This window comes from Poecilia formosa, unplaced genomic scaffold (genome assembly GCF_000485575.1).
Source record: "Poecilia formosa unplaced genomic scaffold, Poecilia_formosa-5.1.2 Scaffold3, whole genome shotgun sequence".
Lineage (NCBI taxonomy): Eukaryota > Metazoa > Chordata > Actinopteri > Cyprinodontiformes > Poeciliidae > Poecilia > Poecilia formosa.
Genome location: NW_006799942.1, coordinates 745,498 through 765,836, shown reverse-complemented (window position 1 = coordinate 765,836; position 20,339 = coordinate 745,498). Strand labels below are relative to the sequence as shown.

The window sequence follows — 20,339 nt, the reverse complement described above, 5'->3', positions numbered from 1 at the left end:
TGATGATGATTTATTTCACTTCACAAAATAGATGAGGACAGCACATTTTAAGACATCGGTCTTAAAGTCAGAGCTTGGACACAAGTGGGCCCTGTTAAAAAAAATCCTAAGTATAAAGGATAAGTGCTTTTGCAACTATTACAAAGCACTGATCTCAGTCCAGTAGAAAATTCAGGGAAACATCGGAAGAAATCCCAAAATATTTTTTTCTCAACTTGCACAGTAAGGAAACGTATGGAAATGTCTAAATTTGCAGGAGAGTAAAAAAACCTGACATTTAGCAAAAAATGTTTTTTTCAGAATCGTAGCCGATTCAAACACAGAAAATGTTTAGTCTGACTTATTGTCAGGCTGTGAGAAAATTTTGTAAAAAGATCATGTGTGTTTCTAAGTGTAAACATCTGGTTTCAACCGCATAAAATGTGTCCCAGTGCAGAGTTATACCATATCAAAGGGAATTTGTAAAATTCATATAACTGCTGACAGCTGCTGAGTACTGGAAGCTGTATTCCAACAGTTCTTGTTTTTATTTTGCACAGAAATGTTAATTATCACGCAGTATTTGAGTGAAGTAAAACCTCTGAATTAATTAAAAGGCAATGGTTTAACTTAAGCGGTAACTGTATGTGGGTTGGGAACCCATGCTACTATATAAAGATAATTAGCTAATCATTTGGCGGGTTTCAGGGATTACATCTCCCCAAATAGGACCAGTGTGGCAGAAATGTGACTCTCTTCCCGTCTGCCTGCTCCGGCGCTAGGACCCCGCGGAGTATTGAATGGTGAACAAGCATCCGCTGGAGTGGCACTGTAAACCGTAGCGGTGACTCTGACTCACAGAGAACCGCTGCTTCACTGGAGAAACACGTCTCACATGTTTGAGACAGTTTCACATAAAATGTCAGAAGGATTATAACTGGGAACAAGTTTGGACATATAAGCGTTTTTCAAGCGATATGGACTCCAAAAGGCAAAGTGGTGAGTAATAGAAACTCTTTATCCCTACATGAACGGGAGGAATCAACTTTTTTTTTGGCCAACAACAATGAGGAGTAATTTTTAACAAATAAAAAAGAAAACACAACTTGGGAAATACTTATGAAATGTGAGGCAATAGATAGGTGAATTACATATGGTTTGTGAGTGGTAAAACAATTTAAAGTGAAGCAATTCTTAACAAAAGAGTGGATTTGCACGTAGTTTTTCAAATGTAGCAAATCGTGCCCTCGTGCCCGGCTCATGATGTTGTAGTAGGCAAGAGTGACGTCATGCAGCCACGCGCCGGTTAATGAATGCGCGTGTGTGTACGGAGGAGGTATCCCCAGGTAGAGTGATGCAAGCTGATGCCAACAGAGGACGGCCCTGTTGGAAAGTGCGCCGCTGGAGGAGAAGCGGCTGCTGAATGGCTGCTCTGTCTGAGCAGGGATGTGGACAGGAAGCAGCATTATGGGACTCCAAGTAGAAGTCATCTAATGTTTAAAGATAAGGACGAGAGTGGTTATTTAAAGTGAATCAATGACAATTTTTTTATAGGAAGCAATGAAATAAAAAGCCTTCACACGGTGGTATTCTTGCTAGCCAAATATGTTAATAGGATTATGTCTTATTGAGAATTAAGATTCCAAGCATTTTGGTATTTGAAACAGAAGTTGCAAATTGAAATTTTTACTAGTGTAGCAGTTCTGTGCTGCTGTATTAAATCATATTTTGTTATTTTATAGAAGCCTAGACTAAGAAGGGTGTTGGCCCCTGGTGTAAACTTACTTTATGTCCTTTTGCTCCTAAGATTCTGTGTATGCACGGAATTTACAAGAGATTAACTTTTCAGTTTTATCGCTTATGTATAAGCGTCTGTGTGTGTGTGTGTGTGTGTGTGTGTGTGTATGTGTGTGTACTTTGCGAAACGTTCGGTATTAAGGAAGTTGTCTTTGTCCATACAAAAAGCCTTTAAATCTTGCAGTAACTTTGCCAGGTCTGTATTAGGCAATGTAACATTGTCAGTGAAATAAACTGGGCTGCATACAGCATTCACTGAAAGCTAGTTCTTGTTTTCAAGACATTTGTTTTCAAATAGTTGTGCATATCTACATAAAAATCAAACAGGTTAAATACAATACACAAAAGTAAACTTTATAGACAAGGCAGTGTATAAATGTGAAGTGGATCTGAAATGATTGCTTTTTGTGATAAACAATTTGAAAAAGATTAAATGCGTATATAATCAGTCTCAATTGTATGGAAGGCGAAGTAGCTTAACTGTGCAACAAAAGAAGGTGCCCATAATATGATGCTGCCACCACCATGCTTCACATTGGGGCTGGTGTGTTCATGCTGATGTGCAGTGCTAGTTACGTTATAAAGTTAGATTTAGATGTGCATCTTTTCCTTTAATTTGTTATTTGCCAGTTTGTGTTGGTCTTTCACACAAAATCCTTTTAAATACCCAAAATGTAGTGGTTTTAATGTGATTATATGTGTAAAGATTTAAAGAAGATGATTATGTTTGCAAGTCAATGGACCATTAAACTGTAATATCATCTAGAGTAAAGTTTTTAAAAAATGAACTGTACAACAGCAGAACAAACAGCAATAATTCCTTTCAATCTAAACACACACGAATTACTTACAATACAAAATAATAATTTTAGGAATATCCTGTTATAAACATATCAGACAGTCATTGGAGTTATGTTATTTCCTAAACTGTAATTTTAAACATAAACCATTTCAATGCGGCTGTAAGATTTTAAATTATTATATTTTATAATCGGATCCAAAGCATGCATAAAGACCGAGCAATTTGAACATAATCTAAAGAGATTCACTGAATAAATGATGGAATGTAGAAAGCACAAACCTGCTACAAGAATGTAAATATTGAAATACGATTGTTTCAATGCTGGAATTTCCATTGTCCTAATCCCTTTCTATTTCCAGCGTTTTCATTTCGCTTTTGTGTCACTTTGCTTGTTGTTTGACAGGCATGACTTTATTCTGGGTGCCTTTGTTTGACAGTTGTTATTGAAGAGAAAGTACCAACTGCAGCTATTCTCAACACAGAAAGGCTTATGAATGAAAAGCGGAATTGAATGGAAGCATGCAGAAATTGCAAGATTTTTCAAAGAAAGTTACAAGAAGTGCATAGATAAATCAAAATATTGGCTGTTTATTTGTTGAAAACACAGCTCTGTATCAGCGTGGGTTTAAAATCAAGCTTACTCGTTTGGTCTTTGTCGTACCTCTGTATTTTTCGGGACCCCTTCACCATTTACTATCTTCAGACTATGATAAGATTCTAAAAGAATGTGAAAAAGTGAATTCCTCCACTGTTTTTCCACAGCTGTTTCTCTTTACAGATCTTGCCAGCGTGATTATGGGCTTTTTAAAGTGTCTGTCTAAATGTTAAGCCCTAGGCGAACAGTCACAACATGGACTGTTGTCATGAAAATATGAAAAACGGGGCGCTAAATTATTGAAACAAACTTTTGTCTCTTGAGAGAGCTGCTGAGCCTTGAACTCTGACCTCCCTCTCAAGAGGATGGGTGTCAGGGGAAGAGACAAGAATCAGATTGGTGGATAAGAGTTAAAAGGGAAGGATTTAAGAGGGGAATCCAATGGGGGGAAAACTGGCGGTATGAAGAAAGTTTTGAATCTTGAAGAGCTTCTTGAAGCTTTTGACAATGAGGCAAGCAGGAACAGGTTGATGTTTGTTGACCAAAGGCTCGTAGGCCTTTGATATTTATCTTTACACAAAACATTTCTTTAAATCCTAAACCTCATATCTTCTACATGCAGCCAATTTCATTTCAAATCATTTAATGGTTGTATTTTTCTCTGAAGGAAAGTTCTAACAAGGAGGGAGTGTTTTGATATGAGAAGGAAAGTTTCAGAGCTCACCCTTGGATGTGAGTTGATTGATGAGTTGGACCTGTCATGAACGGGAGTCAAAGCCTAAGGTTAGGAGGAAAGAGTGTGTATTTTCTCTGTGGTGAGATAAACAGCAGCAGCAGTAGCTATTTTGTTCTCGGCTATAACCAAACACATTAAATCAGTTCAAATGATAGTCGCATGGCCCAGATCTCATGACCAGCCTCCGTCAGGAAGACTTTCTGGAAACACACACAGATCCGTTCTAACTCACGGCTGTGACTGTTTGATTGTCATGTAGTGTGTGCCACAAATGGATTCGTACTGCACTTTCCTTTTACTTTGTCGTGTTACAACCATAAACATCATTAGATTGAGCTTCTGTCTGATTGATGGACACAAAATAGGTAAATTGTGACAATGAAAAAGAACAATGATTTTTTTCAAATGACAATTTTTTTTGTGTTTTTAAGTTTGCAAACTATATTCTCTGAAACTTCATTTTACTTCAGTTAAATTTCTGGGTCATTATTGTTATGTTTCTGCCACCATTGTACATCTCAAGATATGAATGTTTTATAAGATTTTCATAAGATGTATATAAAAAAGCTCAAACTTAGTCTAATTTCTGTGAATTTTCAGATTTCACAAAATATTGTTATTTAAGGTTGTAATGTGATAAAATGGGAAAAGGTTCAAGGGGTCTGAACTCTTTTGCACAGCACTATAAAAGATAGATTAATGGAGGGTGTGTTCTTCCTCTTAGTGAAATAATTGAGCAGCTTGTAGCAAAAAAAGGATTTGAAAAGGAAATGTAAAGCATGTGTGTGTTTGTGTGGATGTGCGTGTCTGAGGAATGGGGGGTAACAAAGATCCATCTGTGGGTGAGAGCAGCCACAAGCCTGCAGAACAGCTGATTCTCAGCCTCTAAACCCTTCGTTCCCCTGAGAGAACTGGCCTTGACTGCATGGAGTCAGATTCTGGCAAACAAAACATAGACCAGAGACTCCGCCATCAGTTTACAGCTGGTTTGTTTACCCGTTGTTGACTGATAACACTGAGTCATTTTAATTTGTGCCCTACACAGCAATGAATGCAGAGCGGAAGAATAACTTAACTGACACAATAAAAGCTGCAGTATGTAACTTTTACAAAAATATGTTGTTTTTTTCGTATTTGTTAAAACTGTCACCATGTCATGACAGTATAATATTAGACAGGTAATTTGTGAAAAGATTGATCTCCTCAACCCCTTCCTTGAACTGCTATTGCAGTTTAAAGAAATGTACGACTCCTGGACAAAACCAACCAATCAGAGCCAGCAGGAGGAACAACTTACCGTTCCAGGAAAACTGTTTATCTGTCGTCATTGGTAACCATGTTAACTAGCTTTAGCATTAGTGGCAGGCTATGTTATGGTGAACCAGCTGTAGTACAGTAGAGAGCAAGGGGTGGGGGGTGAGCACAAGAGTGATTGACAACGCTAAGGCCCTCCTCTTGGCTCTGATTGGTTGTTTCCTACTGTAGTTGGTATTGGGAGCACTGGGAGAAAACAGAGGAGCTTGATTTTTTTAATAGATTATCTCTTATATCATGACATAATTATAATTTTAACAAGTATGTAAAAAATTATATTTTTTTATACAGTTTAATGCTGCAGCTTTAAGGTAGAAGATACTCTTCAGAATAAGGATGAAACCAAATGTTTACATGCAGAGGCATGTCACATTTTTTCTTACTGTCTGACATTAAATCAGAGTAAACTTCTTCTGTTTAACCATTCAGCATGGAAGATATTGTTACTAGCAACATAATGCAAATGCACTCAAAGACGTATCCTGTGGTCTGATTACACTCAAATTAAGACGTTTGGCCTTAATAACTGTTATATTTCTGGGGAAAAGAGGAGAAGCTACCAAGTCAAGCCACACTACTTGTGAAGTATGGTGGTGGCAGCTTCATGCTGTGTGAATGTTTTGCTGGAGGAAGGCCTTAATAAAGGGATAAAATATCAGACGGAAAGTGGAATCTTTGGTGAAAATCTACTTTTCAGATGGACACTGACCCTCAACTCACTGAGAAAGTGCCTTATGCACAATGAAGTCAATGTTTTGGTGTGACCATCTCAAAGCTCTCATCTCAGTGCAATAGAAAATATCTGGGTGGAGTTAGCTAGGCGGCCCACAAACCTTACTCAGTTACAGCAGTTCTGTCTGGAAGAATGAGACAAAATCCAACAAACAATTAGCAGAAGCTTGTAAATGTTTTTGGTTAAAAGTCAATTCTACCAAGTACTTGGGCAATATGCGAATGTATATTTTGTACATTAGAGTATTGCAAAATTACCTATAGCACATTATTGATGGATATAAGGTGTAATGACAACATGAGTATCTTAGCCCTTTAAATTAAAACTTATCCATTCCCTTAAAAATAAAATTCTCTGTCTCTTTGGTCGGATAACTGCAGTCAGGGTCCACTTAAAATAGTACAATGTTGTTGTATGCTGTCCTCCAAGCACCAGGCATCATTATAATTTTTAAAGGATATTTTCAAGTTCATCTTTAGTTTAAATTGTCATTTGGAAAATACTACTAAATTCAGATCTGTAGGTTTTTGCTTGAAAAGTTCTCAAGTTCATAAGGAAAAAGCTGAGAGAGACCAAACACAATAGAAGATGTTGAACCAGAAACAGCAGGATGGAGCGAAATGGAAAAGAGGAAAGTGAGACGTAAAGAAAGAGGAGGTGAGGAGAGTTCATTGGAGGATCGTGGAGAGATTGGAAATCAGGAAGGAGTGGGGAGACGCTTCTGTCGACAACTAAGACAGGAAACCACAGCTGCGCACACACACACACACACACACACACACGCACACACACGCACACAACCAAACAGCTGCTGGAGATATATCCTTTAACCCTGAATGCCCGGGAATCGAGACGGCGCAGCTGTGTTGCACCACACCCCTGTTACACTGTGTGTGACTGTTTGTTCCTGTTATGTTTTTTGTTACAGTCTCTGACTCTGACAATGTAATTGTGCGCTCTGGTCTTGCGGAGCTCTGTGGTGATCTAATTTTGGCCCTTGTGCAGACAATAGAGTATTGTTGGAGTTGGGGGAGTGGGAGAGGGTTTGGGGAAGAGTGAGGGATTTTTTTCTCACTCTGGGAAAATGAAACAAGAATATTTTCAACTCCGATGAGCCTCACTCTTGCAACTGCTTTCTGTCAAAGAATGGCTATATTTTCATTTATTTCATTTTTAGCTACTGCATGTTATCAGACTGAAGTGGCAAACTTTATAGTTTTCTCACTATACATGTAACTAATTATCATTACTGTAAAATGTGTTAAAGTTCCCAAGTGTTGAAACAAACTGAGTCAAAATTGATATTTGAGTTTCACAACAAACTGAACCAAAGTTGATATTTCAGTTTCACAACGTGTCTGAGAATCTATTTTAGTAAAACAAATATTTAGAATAGATTTTCCTCCATGTATTCAAAAATGTCATTGAATTTTCTGTCATAAAAATTTTAGTATTAATGCCAAATATATGTATAAAAAAAATCTGATATCATAAAGTAGGCTAACAGATCTTAAAGGTCTTAAGACATTAAAATACAAAGTCTTTTGCAGTCTATTACCCTGGAAAGGGTCACATGTTGGTAGTGTGGTGTTGTGTTACTATTTTGTTTTCTTGGGAACTCAAGGCCGTGCCATAATTGATGGAACTATAAATTCTGCACCAGAAAGCCCTGACGGAGAAGCCCACTTAGTTTATATGACAGGACAGTGATTCAAAGTACACAGCAACTTCCAGATTCCCAACAGAGTGCCCTAGTCAAAGTCTGGACTTTAATTTAATTTAGATGACCTTATGTGTATGAAAACCCTCTAATGCAGATGAATTAAAACAATTCTGCAAAGAAAAGTTAAACAAACTTCCTGATTAGAAGCCTGATTAGAAGTAAGAAGAGTCAGGCTTCAGAGAAGAGAAGAAGCTGCACTTTTATAAAAATATGTCTCAAATAAATGATGTGCCACTGAAAAGGGGGGACATTTCATAACCAAAGAACATTCTAGGTTAAACTTTATGCACATTTTCTCATTGTTAAAAGTTAGTAAAAAATGCAAAGACGTTGAGCTTAGATCACTATTACTTTATTGCAATGTTTATATTTACAGACCTAAGGACCACGGTTCATACCGATGGATTTTCTCCTTTTCTCTGGCTCGATTTCCTTCAGAGAAGGAAGCCCGCTGACCTCCCCACCTACCTTCTTTTCTCTCCAAAACCTCTTCCCTCCTCTCCTCTCTTTGTCGTCTCTGAACAGGCAGGATGTGTGAGTGTGTGTCAGGATATTTGGAACAATGTCAAGGTCAACAAATTGCACAAACACATTCACACACACGCGGACTCACACAGGATGTTGGAGTTGAACATAAAAACTGTTCTTTTTTTAGAGAAAGCTCTAAATATTCCAAGCTGTCTGTTAGTGTCTGATATGTAAGGATGTTTCATATCTCATCCCAGTCAGCTGTTGCAGCAGCCGCTAACTCCTGAGTTTGTGCCCTTTGGTCTGTGCCAGTTTCTATAATTTGCCTTATATCCATGTGTTAAGGTGGTATTTAATGCACTTGGTGCTACATATTTCATCCATGTCAGGCGCCTGGCAAACTGGTTTGTTGTAAGCTTCGACTGATTTGAACAAACAATAAAAAATATTTCTGCTGGTTTCCAGTGGTGATGGAGCGCCTTGTGAATGAACTCAACTCTCTGCTGAAGATGTTGGACCATGAGACCGTTAGTCCAGATACTGCCAACAAGATGGCTTCCGTACGCCACATCCTGGACTCTCTTCAGCTGTCAGGTACTCAATAAAGCCTCAGACTTTGACGTATTTCATATAATATTAACGTATGTGCATATCTTAGACTGAAAATTTTATCAGTTCCACCATTTAGTTTGCTTACATTTATTTGGTGGCGAAAACAATCCATTGTTCTTTGAGGAATTCATGTTTTTACATTAAAATATGTGCCGCACAGTTATTATGTTCTGTATAGTTTCCTTTTTGCCAATATTTTTTCCTGTTAGATTGAAACATGCAGAGAGAGATATATTCAATATTAGAGATATTAGAGAGAGAGAGAGATACTATTCCTCTTTGCACAATCTCTCTCCAGGATCCTGTCTTATATAAAAACTGATCATGTGTCTTGTGAACCAGTTTCTGGTTATTTTGACTTCAAGAGACCCAATGACGACCCTTTATCCATTTACTAGCAGAGAAAAAAAGATTTTTATTTAGAATATCCTGATATCTCAAGCAATGCTTATTGTTGTGAAGTGTTGCAAAGTTTCCAGATCATCTGCATTAGAAACAAGCCCGTGGCATCATAGACTTTTTTACTTACTTAACAGCTACTGTCTGGTGCTTTTCCACATGTTTACCTTTGTTTCATTCCAGACTCCTAGGGAAAGCTTGGTGTCACAAACGGTAAATGACCTGTACTTGTAAAGCACTTTATAAAGTCAGAGGGCTCCAAAGTGCTTCACAATACAGTCAAATATTCACCTATCACACACGGGTGTTGGTAAACTACATTGTGGAACCAGCCTGCAGCATACTGACAGAGGTAGGGTTACCGTTCAGTCAGGCACCAGCAGGTGAAGTGCAGATATGTAGTGGAGAGAAAATAGTGTTTTGTCCAAAACTTTTCTGATAAAAATCAAAAAAGGTCGGCAGGTTTTTTTTTTTACTCACTCATGAATAAATTATTTGTTCTTCCACATTTTGCTGCAATTACAACTGAAGAGTTATTTAAACATTTTTCCACAAATTTAGATCTGGACGTATCTTTTGTTGTTTGTTTAAAGTTTGGGACAGTATTTAAACAAACACTGCTTTAAACTTATCTGCAGCTTTATGCCTGATCTGTGCCGTTCTAGGTCTTTATGGAAATATTTATTTACTAATATTTCCAGCTAACAAACAGCTCGATTCATTATTGAGCTTAATTCACACACATCTGAACTTTACATACGATTTAGGTGACGTTGGCATTAGATGTTATTTGGGGCACCAGATTAAAAGGGAATTCACCCCACACTTCCGATTTTATTCATAAAACCCCCCCAAAAAAACATATTTGATTTTTTCTTCTTTCTCGTTACAATTAGGTTTCACTTAGTGTTGGTCTATCACATAAACTCCAATAAAATCCATTAAAGTTTGCGGATGAAATAGGAAAAACACAGGAAAAGTTTAACAGGTAGCAATACTTTTGCAAGACAATGTCAAATCTTTTAACTTATGCAGATTAGGCTTAAAGGATTTAATAGAACAGTGCAGATTGTGGATATTGACTACAAACAGTTGTTGAAAACACATTTGCAACATTGAAACTCCCTGTAGTCTGTAAAGCCAGGACTTGTTTATCTAGAAGAGTGCAGGGAATGAGGGAGGATAAAAGGATTGATGTAAGAGGATAATGAAATGCAGAGTTAAAAGAGGATAATGAGACAAGGTCAAAGGAAGGCGATGAGCAAAATATCCTGATGGCTGACAAGCACAATAATAATGGGTCTGCTGGGTCTATGTACTGTCTGGGGTTTAGTCTCCCACACATATTGTACATCTTTACTTATCTTTGTTTACTGAGCACTCCACTGCTCTTCCTTGTAATCAGATGTTTCCACATAATTAAATTTTTCTGAAATGCAAAGAGTTTTTTCTTCAGATTCAGTTTTCTGTATCCATTAAATCTGGTGGTTATGGTCTTGGAAAAAGCTGAAATAATACTTGCTCATGTTTTGTGCTTTCCCCAGTCAATGGCTCAGACGTCTACATGAACGGCACAAGCTTTGTCGAGTCTCTGTTTGAAGATTTCGGTTCGTAACATCTTTGAAACATCTTTCAATCAGTTTAGTTAAATCTTAGAAGTTATCGTGTTATAAAAATCTTTTTAATAGCATAAAATGTGTTGCTTCAGATTGTGATTTGCACATGCTCAGTGCATCTCCAGTGGAGCAGAAAGAGCCCAAAGACAAAGAGGAGAAAACACAGCCTAGTAAATCAGTGAGTTTTTTACACCTTTCTTATAAAACCAGATATTTATGTGAGATTCCAAATATAATTCTGTTTGAATTTCCTTTATTTCACCCGCAGACACCCACAGACACACCACCGCCTTTGCCAGCAACACCACTTCCTGATGACTACTATGAAGAAGCTGTTCCTCTTGATCCTGGATCCTCTCCTCAGTATTTCACTACAAGTATGAAAACTCATACACATTTAGGCCCATCTAATATTAAATACCATTAACCAGCATATCTTTACAAGGGAGGTTAAAGGTGCAGGATTCTAATAACTCTCCCCTGTAGATTCCAGAAACTCTGTTGAAGATGCTTACTATGAGGATGCTGATAATAACTACCCCACTACCAGGATTAATGGGCCCTCTAAAACATCCAGTGAGTCTGGTCTTTCATTCTTTAATCAATATGGCAGCTATAAAAGCCAATTTCTTTCTGACTAATAATGTTGCATTAAATCTTTTAGGAATTAATCACTTTGTTTGTTTTTTTTTGTTTTTTTCTGCACAGACAATGACTCAGATGCGCTGAGTAGCTCCTATGAGTCTTATGAAGAGGAGGAGGACGAGGCCAAGGGACGGCACTCCTCTCAGAGGTGGACCGCTGAGGGAAGCCCTGATGAACCGGTCAGGGATTGCCGCATATGTGCCTTCCTGATGCGAAAAAAGCGATTTGGCCAGTGGACAAAGCAGCTAGTAGTTGTTAGAGACAATAAACTCCAGGTAAACAACAACAATGATCTACGTTATCAAAGACTGAAACAAAAGCAGATGCTTTATTATTATATTTGAATCTAAAACTTGATTTTGTTTTGTTTTTTTAGTGCTATAAAAGTATAAAGGAGTTGTCCCCGAACACGGAGCTCCCCTTGAACCTCTGCAACGTCATCTATGTCCCAAAGGAGGGCCGGAAAAAGAGGCACGAGCTGCGCTTCTCCTTACCTGGAGGCGAAGCTCTGGTCCTGGCCGTTCAGAGTAAAGAGCAGGCCCAGCGGTGGCTCAAGGTACATTTGCTCTCTGTGTTCGACTACTTCTGCTTAGACAGATGAGAAAAAGTCAAAGCAAGTAGAAAACGATGATAACATTATGGGTCCTACACAAGTTTGTGTCCAGAAGTGAATGTTATTTTCTTTTTTAACTGGTCCAGGTGGTCCATGACGTCGGCAGCCAGTGTAATAACACAGAAGGACTGAATGGATCAACATCTCCAATAATACAGAGAAAACTGGAGCTTGACAAGGTGTGTAGTTTTTTGGTGTGATTACCTTTCACTTCAGCCTGTTTAGCTAAAAACAAATTGTCATCTTAGTGACGACTATGAGGACTTGAATGATGTCACCAATAGTAACACAGTTGTTCCTCTGGTTTTTGGTTCACCAGCATTGTTGTGGTTGCTGAGCTGAGTAATTTTCCTCAGGTTTCCTGTCCTCAGAGTTAACTATATATACTGATGTATTGGATTTTCCTCATCATTTTTCTTATTTATTTTATTTTGCCCAGATGCTGCAGTCAGACAGGCAAACATCGGACTCAGACAGCGGTCCAATAGGAGACAGCCAGTCCAGCGCTTACGGACCTGGACGAGACATCGCCGACTCACTCAGTACGTCATCACAAACACCTGAGTTAGATTTACCATTCGATTCATAATCTCTGTGTGATTTACTTTAAATGTCTAAAAGATGTCTTCATGTTCCTTTTACATCACTAGAACAGTAGCAGGAATGTAAAGTCTTCACAGCTTATTTTAAAGAAAAAAGGGCAGCATGTTTTGAGTGATATTTGAGCATGGTTTTGAAAAACAAAATTAGAGGCATAACTTTTATCTTACCTCTGACACAGAGATGTTGTTAGCAATAGTAAAAAAAAAAGCTAAATAAAATTAATTAACCAAAATTTTACACTTTAACTCCAAAGCTTTGCTACTTTCTAATCTTGTTAGAATCTACTTCCTTCTGTTTCTGAAATGTGGTCAAGGAGAAAGTTCACTATTCACCAGCATAAATTAGATGTTTGATGGTTAAAGTTGTACTTTTATTGGGAGTTCCTTCACTTTGTTCCAGCAGCACAATCATTAATTAATGATTCAATAATAAACATGGACATATAAAAACAAACATCATATTCTGTTTTTGTATCATGGCCAACAAAATGAATATAATTTGTTGAGGAACAGCTTCCTTTAACCATCTGTTGGTAAATATACATATTGGACGCTGTGACTCTAGAAGCTGCTTTCTCACCATATTGTCATACATATCACATTTGTGACAGATGCTAAAAGGTTTTTCCTTTAATTTAATGTAAAACTGAGTGACTTATTTTAGTAGCAATACCAATATTTATTGAAATTCAGCAGTTTAATAGATAGATCGGCATAGTTTTTGTGCCATTCTAACCACACGCACGCACGCACGCACACACGCACACACACACACACATCTCAGCGTAATGGTAAATAGCCTGCACTTGTATGGCACTTTAACTAATCCAGAGGAATCCAAAGCACTTTATATGCCATTCAGTCATTTACCCCTACATGCACACATTCACACACTCCAAGGCAACAGTGCTCACAAGATAATAAATTATAATAAATCTGTCAAAAGGACCCTAATTAAGTTTTCTATTGCTTTTATGCTTGGGTTGCATGATTGCAGATAATGAGAAAACAAGGTTACTTGGTTTCTTTGGTAATGTATTTTGTCCTGTACCAAAATCTCAGATGATTTGTTGGATTTTAACTGGTTGGAGGGCAGCAGAGGGAGGAGCTTGCAGAGTGTCCTTCATTCAAGAACGTCCTCTGAATATCTTTAACAAAAGTGTGTCACTGAGGGTTTAATTAAACAGTTTATATCTAAAAGAAATAAAGTAGTGTCAGTCTCATAGTGGTCTATGTTGCTAATAAAAAACATTTTAATATTAAAATTTAATTAATACCTTTTAGCTTTAATATTTTCAGTTGCATGTCCAAGGCTTAACTTCTACGCTGTAGGAAGTAAAACGTCTTACTTTCCAGGAGTGGGGCAATCAAGTACCGAAAAAGTTATAAGAAAACACACATATGCTTTCAAGGGACTGATCAAAAGCAAAATAAATATTTTTGTTTTTCTGTCCTCTGAATTCGGAAGGAAACACCCAGCATATACACGATGGATAAGTCAAACAAAGTCATGTTGTTTCAGTGTTGTTTACTGATTGAGCAACGCTGAGCCTGAAGAGACATGAGAGAGAGAAAGGGAGAGACAGGAAGCGAGACACGAGCAGATATGACATCCTTCCTGTTCTTTTCCTCTAATTGTCTCTCACTGACATCATAGGAAGCTGGACGAACAGACTGCTGCTGCACCTGGTCCATTCACAATAAACGTGCAAACACACTGGAGTCGTCTCAGCTCATCAGACATGTTCCCAAAATGCTTGATTTACATCAAACTCTCCAATTAGCTTGATTATTCTTATCAACATTTTATTGTTATCTCTTTGTATTTTTGATGCAGAAAGTGTTGAGTTATATTAATATGAACTACTGACAGTTGATAATCACTGAGTGACATGTTTGGTTTCAGACAGAGGGAAGCGGGGCGCGTTCTCAGAGCTGACGGGGTCGATGAGCCGAGCAGCGGGAAAGAAAATCAATCGGATCATCACTTTCTCCAAAAAGAAGCCTCCGTTACCAGGAGACCCTCCCTCATCTTCTGGGCACCATGACAACCCCCGCTGTGGTGAGGACACAATCTCAGCATGCCAGATGATCGCCCGATTCTCATTTACTGACGATTTGACCTTACATTTACATTTGCACTTTTTTTTTTTATTAAAAGAGGATTAAGAAATCAGAAATTTGATTGACTAAACTGTACTGCAATTGAAAAAAATGCAAGAGATAAATTAACCAAAATGTGGCTCAGCACTTTCCTCAGGAACAGGTAGACATTCTTTCAAAGTGCTGAGGATGTTCAATGTGGTGCCGTAGATTAATAGGTAGATGCAGCTTATCTGACACAAAGTCTTTTCCCCTCCACAGGTTATCTCAGTGTGTGTCTCAGTGGCTGCTGGAAGGAGCGCTGGTGTGTTCTCCGAGGTGGAAACCTGTACCTGCAGAAGGATCCCGGGGACCAACGGCCTCCAGTTATTGTGGTGCCTCTTAAAGGGGCAGAGGTGGTGCCTGGGGGCCTCGGACCCAAACATCCCTTCTCATTTCATATCATGCAAGCGGGCAACGAGCTTGCAGCTTTAGAGGTAAAATGCTCATATTTGGGATATTGATTTTACTTTTCTTGTATGTGGTGGAATAGGGCTGGATGATGTGGCTGATAAACTTATCACGATATGAGCATTTCATATCAGTCCATATTGATAATTGTCGATTTTGATAATTATTGATTCATTTTTTGTTTTAAATATCTGAAATACTGACTGGTGGCGTGACCAGTTTGTTTTGTTTTTTATTTGTGCACACATCAGCATGAGGCCACCAGAGCTGGATATTTTTACCTGTTTTATTTTATGAATTTTAAGTGAGAAATTTACCTTATAATTAGTGAATTGTGACTCAGTTTATTTTGGCAAAAAGTTCTAAGTGTGTTTTCATCAACCTTTTATACGTAGCATGTTTAATTCATACACATTTACAATGGCATCATTTGTTTTGCTATTTTAGGCGCTCTGTTTATGTTACGTTAAAATGGTTGGGCATGTTTATGCGTTAGATTCTCGTTAAATCTGGTAAAGTTAGTTATAAAAGTCTGTTTTCTCTACACTGAAGCAGCTGTAAAACATCTCGAACAGCTTCATCTGGTATAGGAATTATATGTAGGTGGACTGACAGGTTTTTCACAACTTTCGTCATATCATCATAGATCCAGATGGGAAATAAAGTTAGTGTGTGCACAGATCAGCCAAAACATTTTTTTTACTATTATTTTTTTAAATCATGTCACCTAGTTAGATATTTATATTTCTATGTTAGGCGAGCTCCTCTGAAGATCTGGGCCGCTGGCTGGGCATTTTGTTTGCCGAGACCGGCAGCGGCACCCTCCCTGAAGAGCTGCACTACGACTACATCGACGTGGACACACTCACCGACATACGGCAGGCTGCCAGACACTCCTTCTTGTGAGTCACTTCTGTCAGTGCTCCTGCATGCGCTTACCAAGAACTTCCTTCCCTCTCAATGTAACTTCAGTTGTAACTGTCCCTCTGTTCTTTCCTCTGCCAGGTGGGCTACAACCACTGCTACTTCCTCCAGCAGTGCATCAATAGATTCCAGAACGTATGACGAAGTGTACGAAAGCATTGCGGTGAGACAACATGAAATTGTTTTCGTGACATAATCTGAACAGGCTTTAGGGATTTTTTTGAAAAAAACATCATCCAAACTAACCAGGCCTTTATTGAAAAAGTCCTTTGTAAGTAAACTACATTTTTGGGAAGCTGAGTTTAATTTCACTCGCCTTACGCTGACAAAACTGCTGTCAAACTTAAACTGAACGTGTCTGACAACATGATTGGGGCTGAAAGACTTTAAAAGAAGTTTAAATACAGGTGAAAAACATTGCCACTGACATGTTTTTACTTTGTCAGCCTGAGAAAATAATTTCTCAGGCTTTGGGACTCCATCAAACCACAGTAAGAGATTTTAACCATAAGTAGAGAAAAGATGCTGAGGCAGCAAAGCCCCAGTTGTTGGAATTGATGGAGCAATAAATTTTGCTCCGTACCTCAAAACCCTGAAAGAAAATGTCTGAACATTAGTTAACATCAACACCACCTACAGTCTGGAAGCCATCAGCAAGTTTGAATGTTTGAAAGAATGAAACTTGGTTTAATGACCATTACCTCTTTTACATCTGTACTGATTTAGAATAAGTTTTAAGAGAAACTTATTTTCTCCTACTAAAGATCTAAAGATCGCATTTTTAATTTTTATTAACAAAAAAAACAAAAAAACAGAAGAAATCTGTAACGGGAAAATGCTGTTGGGTTTATCATAAATTTTGATTGCAACCCGTTGGGCTTTGTTTCTCTCCAGTTGGTAAAAGTCCTTTGCTTTGCGCTGTAAGCTAAAAACATTAAAATTCATAATGAAAAGTCACTAAAATTATTTTTCTTTTTTTAAAAATGCAGGATGAAGATGTCGAGAGCAAAACAGGTCAGGTGAGACGTCATGCCTCCTTCTCCAGCAGGGACTCAGAGAAAACCGAACAACAGGCCACCATCAAGAGGCACGCCTCCAGTGAGTCACCTCTCATTTCATAATTCATTGGCCTTGCTGCATAAAATTTTGATGGGAGAAAATGTTGCCACATCTGGCTCTCTCCTCCAGATGCCACGTCTTCCCTCGGTGCATTACCAGAATTGCTCTGCCTATTCAAATGCCTGTTAATTTATTTCCCCTTAGATGTAAATCCGTACGGCCGCTATGGGAAGATGCGCGCAGAGGAAGACGCCAGACGGTACCTGAGGCAGAAAGAGGAGCTGGAGAAGCAAAAGGAGGAGCTGAGAAACACCCTGATCTCCCTCCGTAGGGAGAAGAAGGAGGTGAAGGAGCAAATGAAGAGTGACACAGGTCAGACAGACACCAGACAGCACTGCTTAGACGCCTGCTTTGGATTGACTCTAATTCTCAGCGTGTGTGTGTGTGTGTGTGTAGGTGATGCTATGGAAAAGCGGTTAGCTGAGATAGAGATGCTGTGCAAACAGAAGGAGGAGGAGAGAGTGGAGCTGGAGCTCCAGCTGACAGAAGTCAAGGAAAATCTGAAGAAATCACTGGCTAGAGGAGCTCAGGGTCCGGCTGTGGACACAAAGGTTAGCGTCAAGGTGGGAAACAGCACCACATCATTTGTACAACTTCAAAATTATTTTAGAAATTAAATGTTGATTTAAACTAAATAGTCTAAACTGCTTTGAAAAAAGCAGAAGTATAATGAGGAAAGAATATCACACTTCAGCATTCTTCTTTTAAAAGATGTTAGATGTAATGTAGTATTGAAACAATGCTAACATTTTGAATCTTAGTGTTTCTTATATCTCTCAACATGTGAACGCAAAAAGTAATATTTAAGAAATACACCTTTGCATGTTGAAAACAGTATTTTATCAGTCATCCTTTCAGGAAAACATATTTAAGGCTGAGTATTCTAAGTTTTTGAATATTACTGCAATTCCTCTTAAACAATACACGGCTTAGCTTCGCTGTTATTCAAAATGCTTGGTGAAACCTTGTATTTGCCTCACTGGTGAAGTTTTTGCATATGTTTTATTGCAGACTCAGAGAAATAAGACTGAAAAGATTTACAACGAGAGCGTTCCCGTCAACTCAGCATCTGAGCTTCGTAAACGCCCCCCGTCTCTCTGTGCTTCCTCCAGGGGGAACGTCATGCAGAAAGCAAAGGTGAAGTACGTCCTGCTGAGGCCGTGTGTGTCGGAGGACACCCACGACTCTGATCTTAACACTGTTTAAAGTCTGAATCTGACATTTATGAATAATTCAGACACATTCATTACATACTGAACGTGATAACTGGGATGTTGCTGTCATGCCAAGCATAATATTGTGTCTGATATTTGCTTTCTCATTGTTTTCAGGAGTGGGAATCAAAGAAGGGGACCTAGACGACACAAACAGACTGACAGGGACTGTGAGGAGAAAAGAAAAAAACTTATTTGTTTGGCAGGAGAATCTGTTCCAGATGAAAGCATGAGAAGACCACCTATTAAAAGAAGATAAAGAAAAGAAAGGAATGGAGAGGGTGATGCACAGCCAGGCTGATGCTAACCAAGCTATCGTAAATGTGACAAACTTGACCGATTAAAACCAGCGCAGTATTAATGTGATCACTCTAACCATGAGCTAAGTGTTCATGAGTCTGCGTGTTCATTGCACATGTGCAGAAAGTGACCATGTGACCTTTGAACAGAAATGCGTAGTAAAGGGAGGGAAGGATGATTCTTACTGTAGGTTGAAGATACAGACAAGACTTCCTTCTTGTGTTCACCCAGATATTTTGGGTCTTTTACACAAAATGTATAAATGAAAAGTTAAGGAGTGAAACCAAAAATTATTAAATTATCATTGTCTTTGGAAGAAGTATCTCATATTTTAAGGATTTAAAAAAAAAATCATAATTAGTATGACACTGTACCTGAGAGAAATAAACCAATGTTTATTGTTCTAATGTGAAGTGATTACTTTAAACATTGTATGTTTTTATTTTACATATATATAAATTTAATTGTTTTTATTTAATTGTTGCACTTTACGCTTTTGCAATTGCCTAAATGTTTCCAGTTACAGCAAAACAAACATACCCTTTGTAGCCAAAGTATTTGAAGAAAATGCCATATCTGCTCTTCATCGCACAGATGTGAACAAAACACACATGTTGGAGTAAATGAGTGTTTCAAGAGACCTTCATTGCCTTTTTTATTGTTATTTCGTTTTTCTGCAAGACATATGTAGAAACGCCTGTGTAAGTCTTGTAAAGAAGAGACCCAGCCTTAGGTTTAACTGTGGACCTGCAAGCACCATCTAGTGGCAAAATCAAAATAATGCAAGGGCTGGAACCTAACTGGAAAATATTTTACAGAATGAACTTAATATAGACAATATCTGAATGTTTTTACCTTCTTTTAAAAATAGCTCACAATTAACTATTCTCTTTAATTCTGCAGAAGAAGTAGATCTTACGTAGAACACTGGTGTTTTTAGCAAGTTCTAGTTTATTATAAGTTCTTACCTTTGTGGTTAATTTGCCTTTCCGGAACATTATAAGTTATAACCAATTTCTCTATCTGAGGGATACAGTTTGTGTCCGGAGACTGAAACTTGGACACAGTTTGGTTTTCAGGACAGTTACCCCCAACAAACAAAACAGATTTTGGAAATGCTTCCTGAATGGCTGCCAAAAGCCCTGGCCTCTACCCAGTAGAAAATTTATGGATTATGATTTAAAGTAGCAATGCCAACAGACCAACATACTTAAATTAAATGTTTTCATTTCTGATTAGAAATATCCAACCAGATTTATGAAAGGACCTCAATGATTGTTACAAAAAGTGTGGCTTTGGTAAGAGACATTTAACTAAACATTTTTGGGGATGTTTATTTAAATTAACATCTTTCAAATATGAACCTGAGAGGTTCTTATGGACCTGCTCCTCATTTTTCAAAACCCATTTTAGTTGAATAGCTGTATCATTATTATTATTAATTATTATTATTATTATTATGAGTACAGCTTGGTAAAACTTTACATAAATCATTATCTTGAATACAAATGAGGTGTATGTCCCTTTAAATATAAGTAGGAATGTATTATTATAATGACTAACAATATTTAAGTTACATAGATGTGCATGAAAAA

At 38.0% G+C, this 20,339-nt stretch overlaps 1 protein-coding gene across 3 annotated transcripts; it reads left to right on the top strand.

Moving 5' to 3' along the window:
• The first annotated feature begins 803 nt into the window (after positions 1–803).
• On the top strand, positions 804–19,384 carry LOC103138905 (actin filament-associated protein 1-like 1). 3 transcript variants are annotated; one of them, XM_016672298.1, is made up of 19 exons: positions 804–978; positions 8,613–8,741; positions 10,703–10,765; positions 10,867–10,952; positions 11,043–11,161; positions 11,259–11,350; positions 11,483–11,694; positions 11,796–11,975; positions 12,119–12,211; positions 12,472–12,574; positions 14,541–14,696; positions 14,999–15,213; positions 15,944–16,089; positions 16,193–16,274; positions 17,101–17,209; positions 17,375–17,542; positions 17,627–17,781; positions 18,242–18,367; positions 18,562–19,384. In XM_016672298.1, exons 1-19 carry the CDS (start codon positions 957–959, stop codon positions 18,586–18,588), a joined length of 2,283 nt encoding a protein of 760 aa, XP_016527784.1. In that variant the 5' UTR covers positions 804–956; the 3' UTR covers positions 18,589–19,384. The 3 variants fall into 3 exon arrangements, with proteins under 3 accessions (XP_016527784.1, XP_016527765.1, XP_007553350.1); XM_016672279.1 differs by having other exon boundaries at positions 17,627–17,793; XM_007553288.2 differs by having other exon boundaries at positions 805–978; positions 11,043–11,151; positions 11,261–11,350; positions 17,627–17,793.
• The last annotated feature ends 955 nt before the right edge of the window (positions 19,385–20,339 follow it).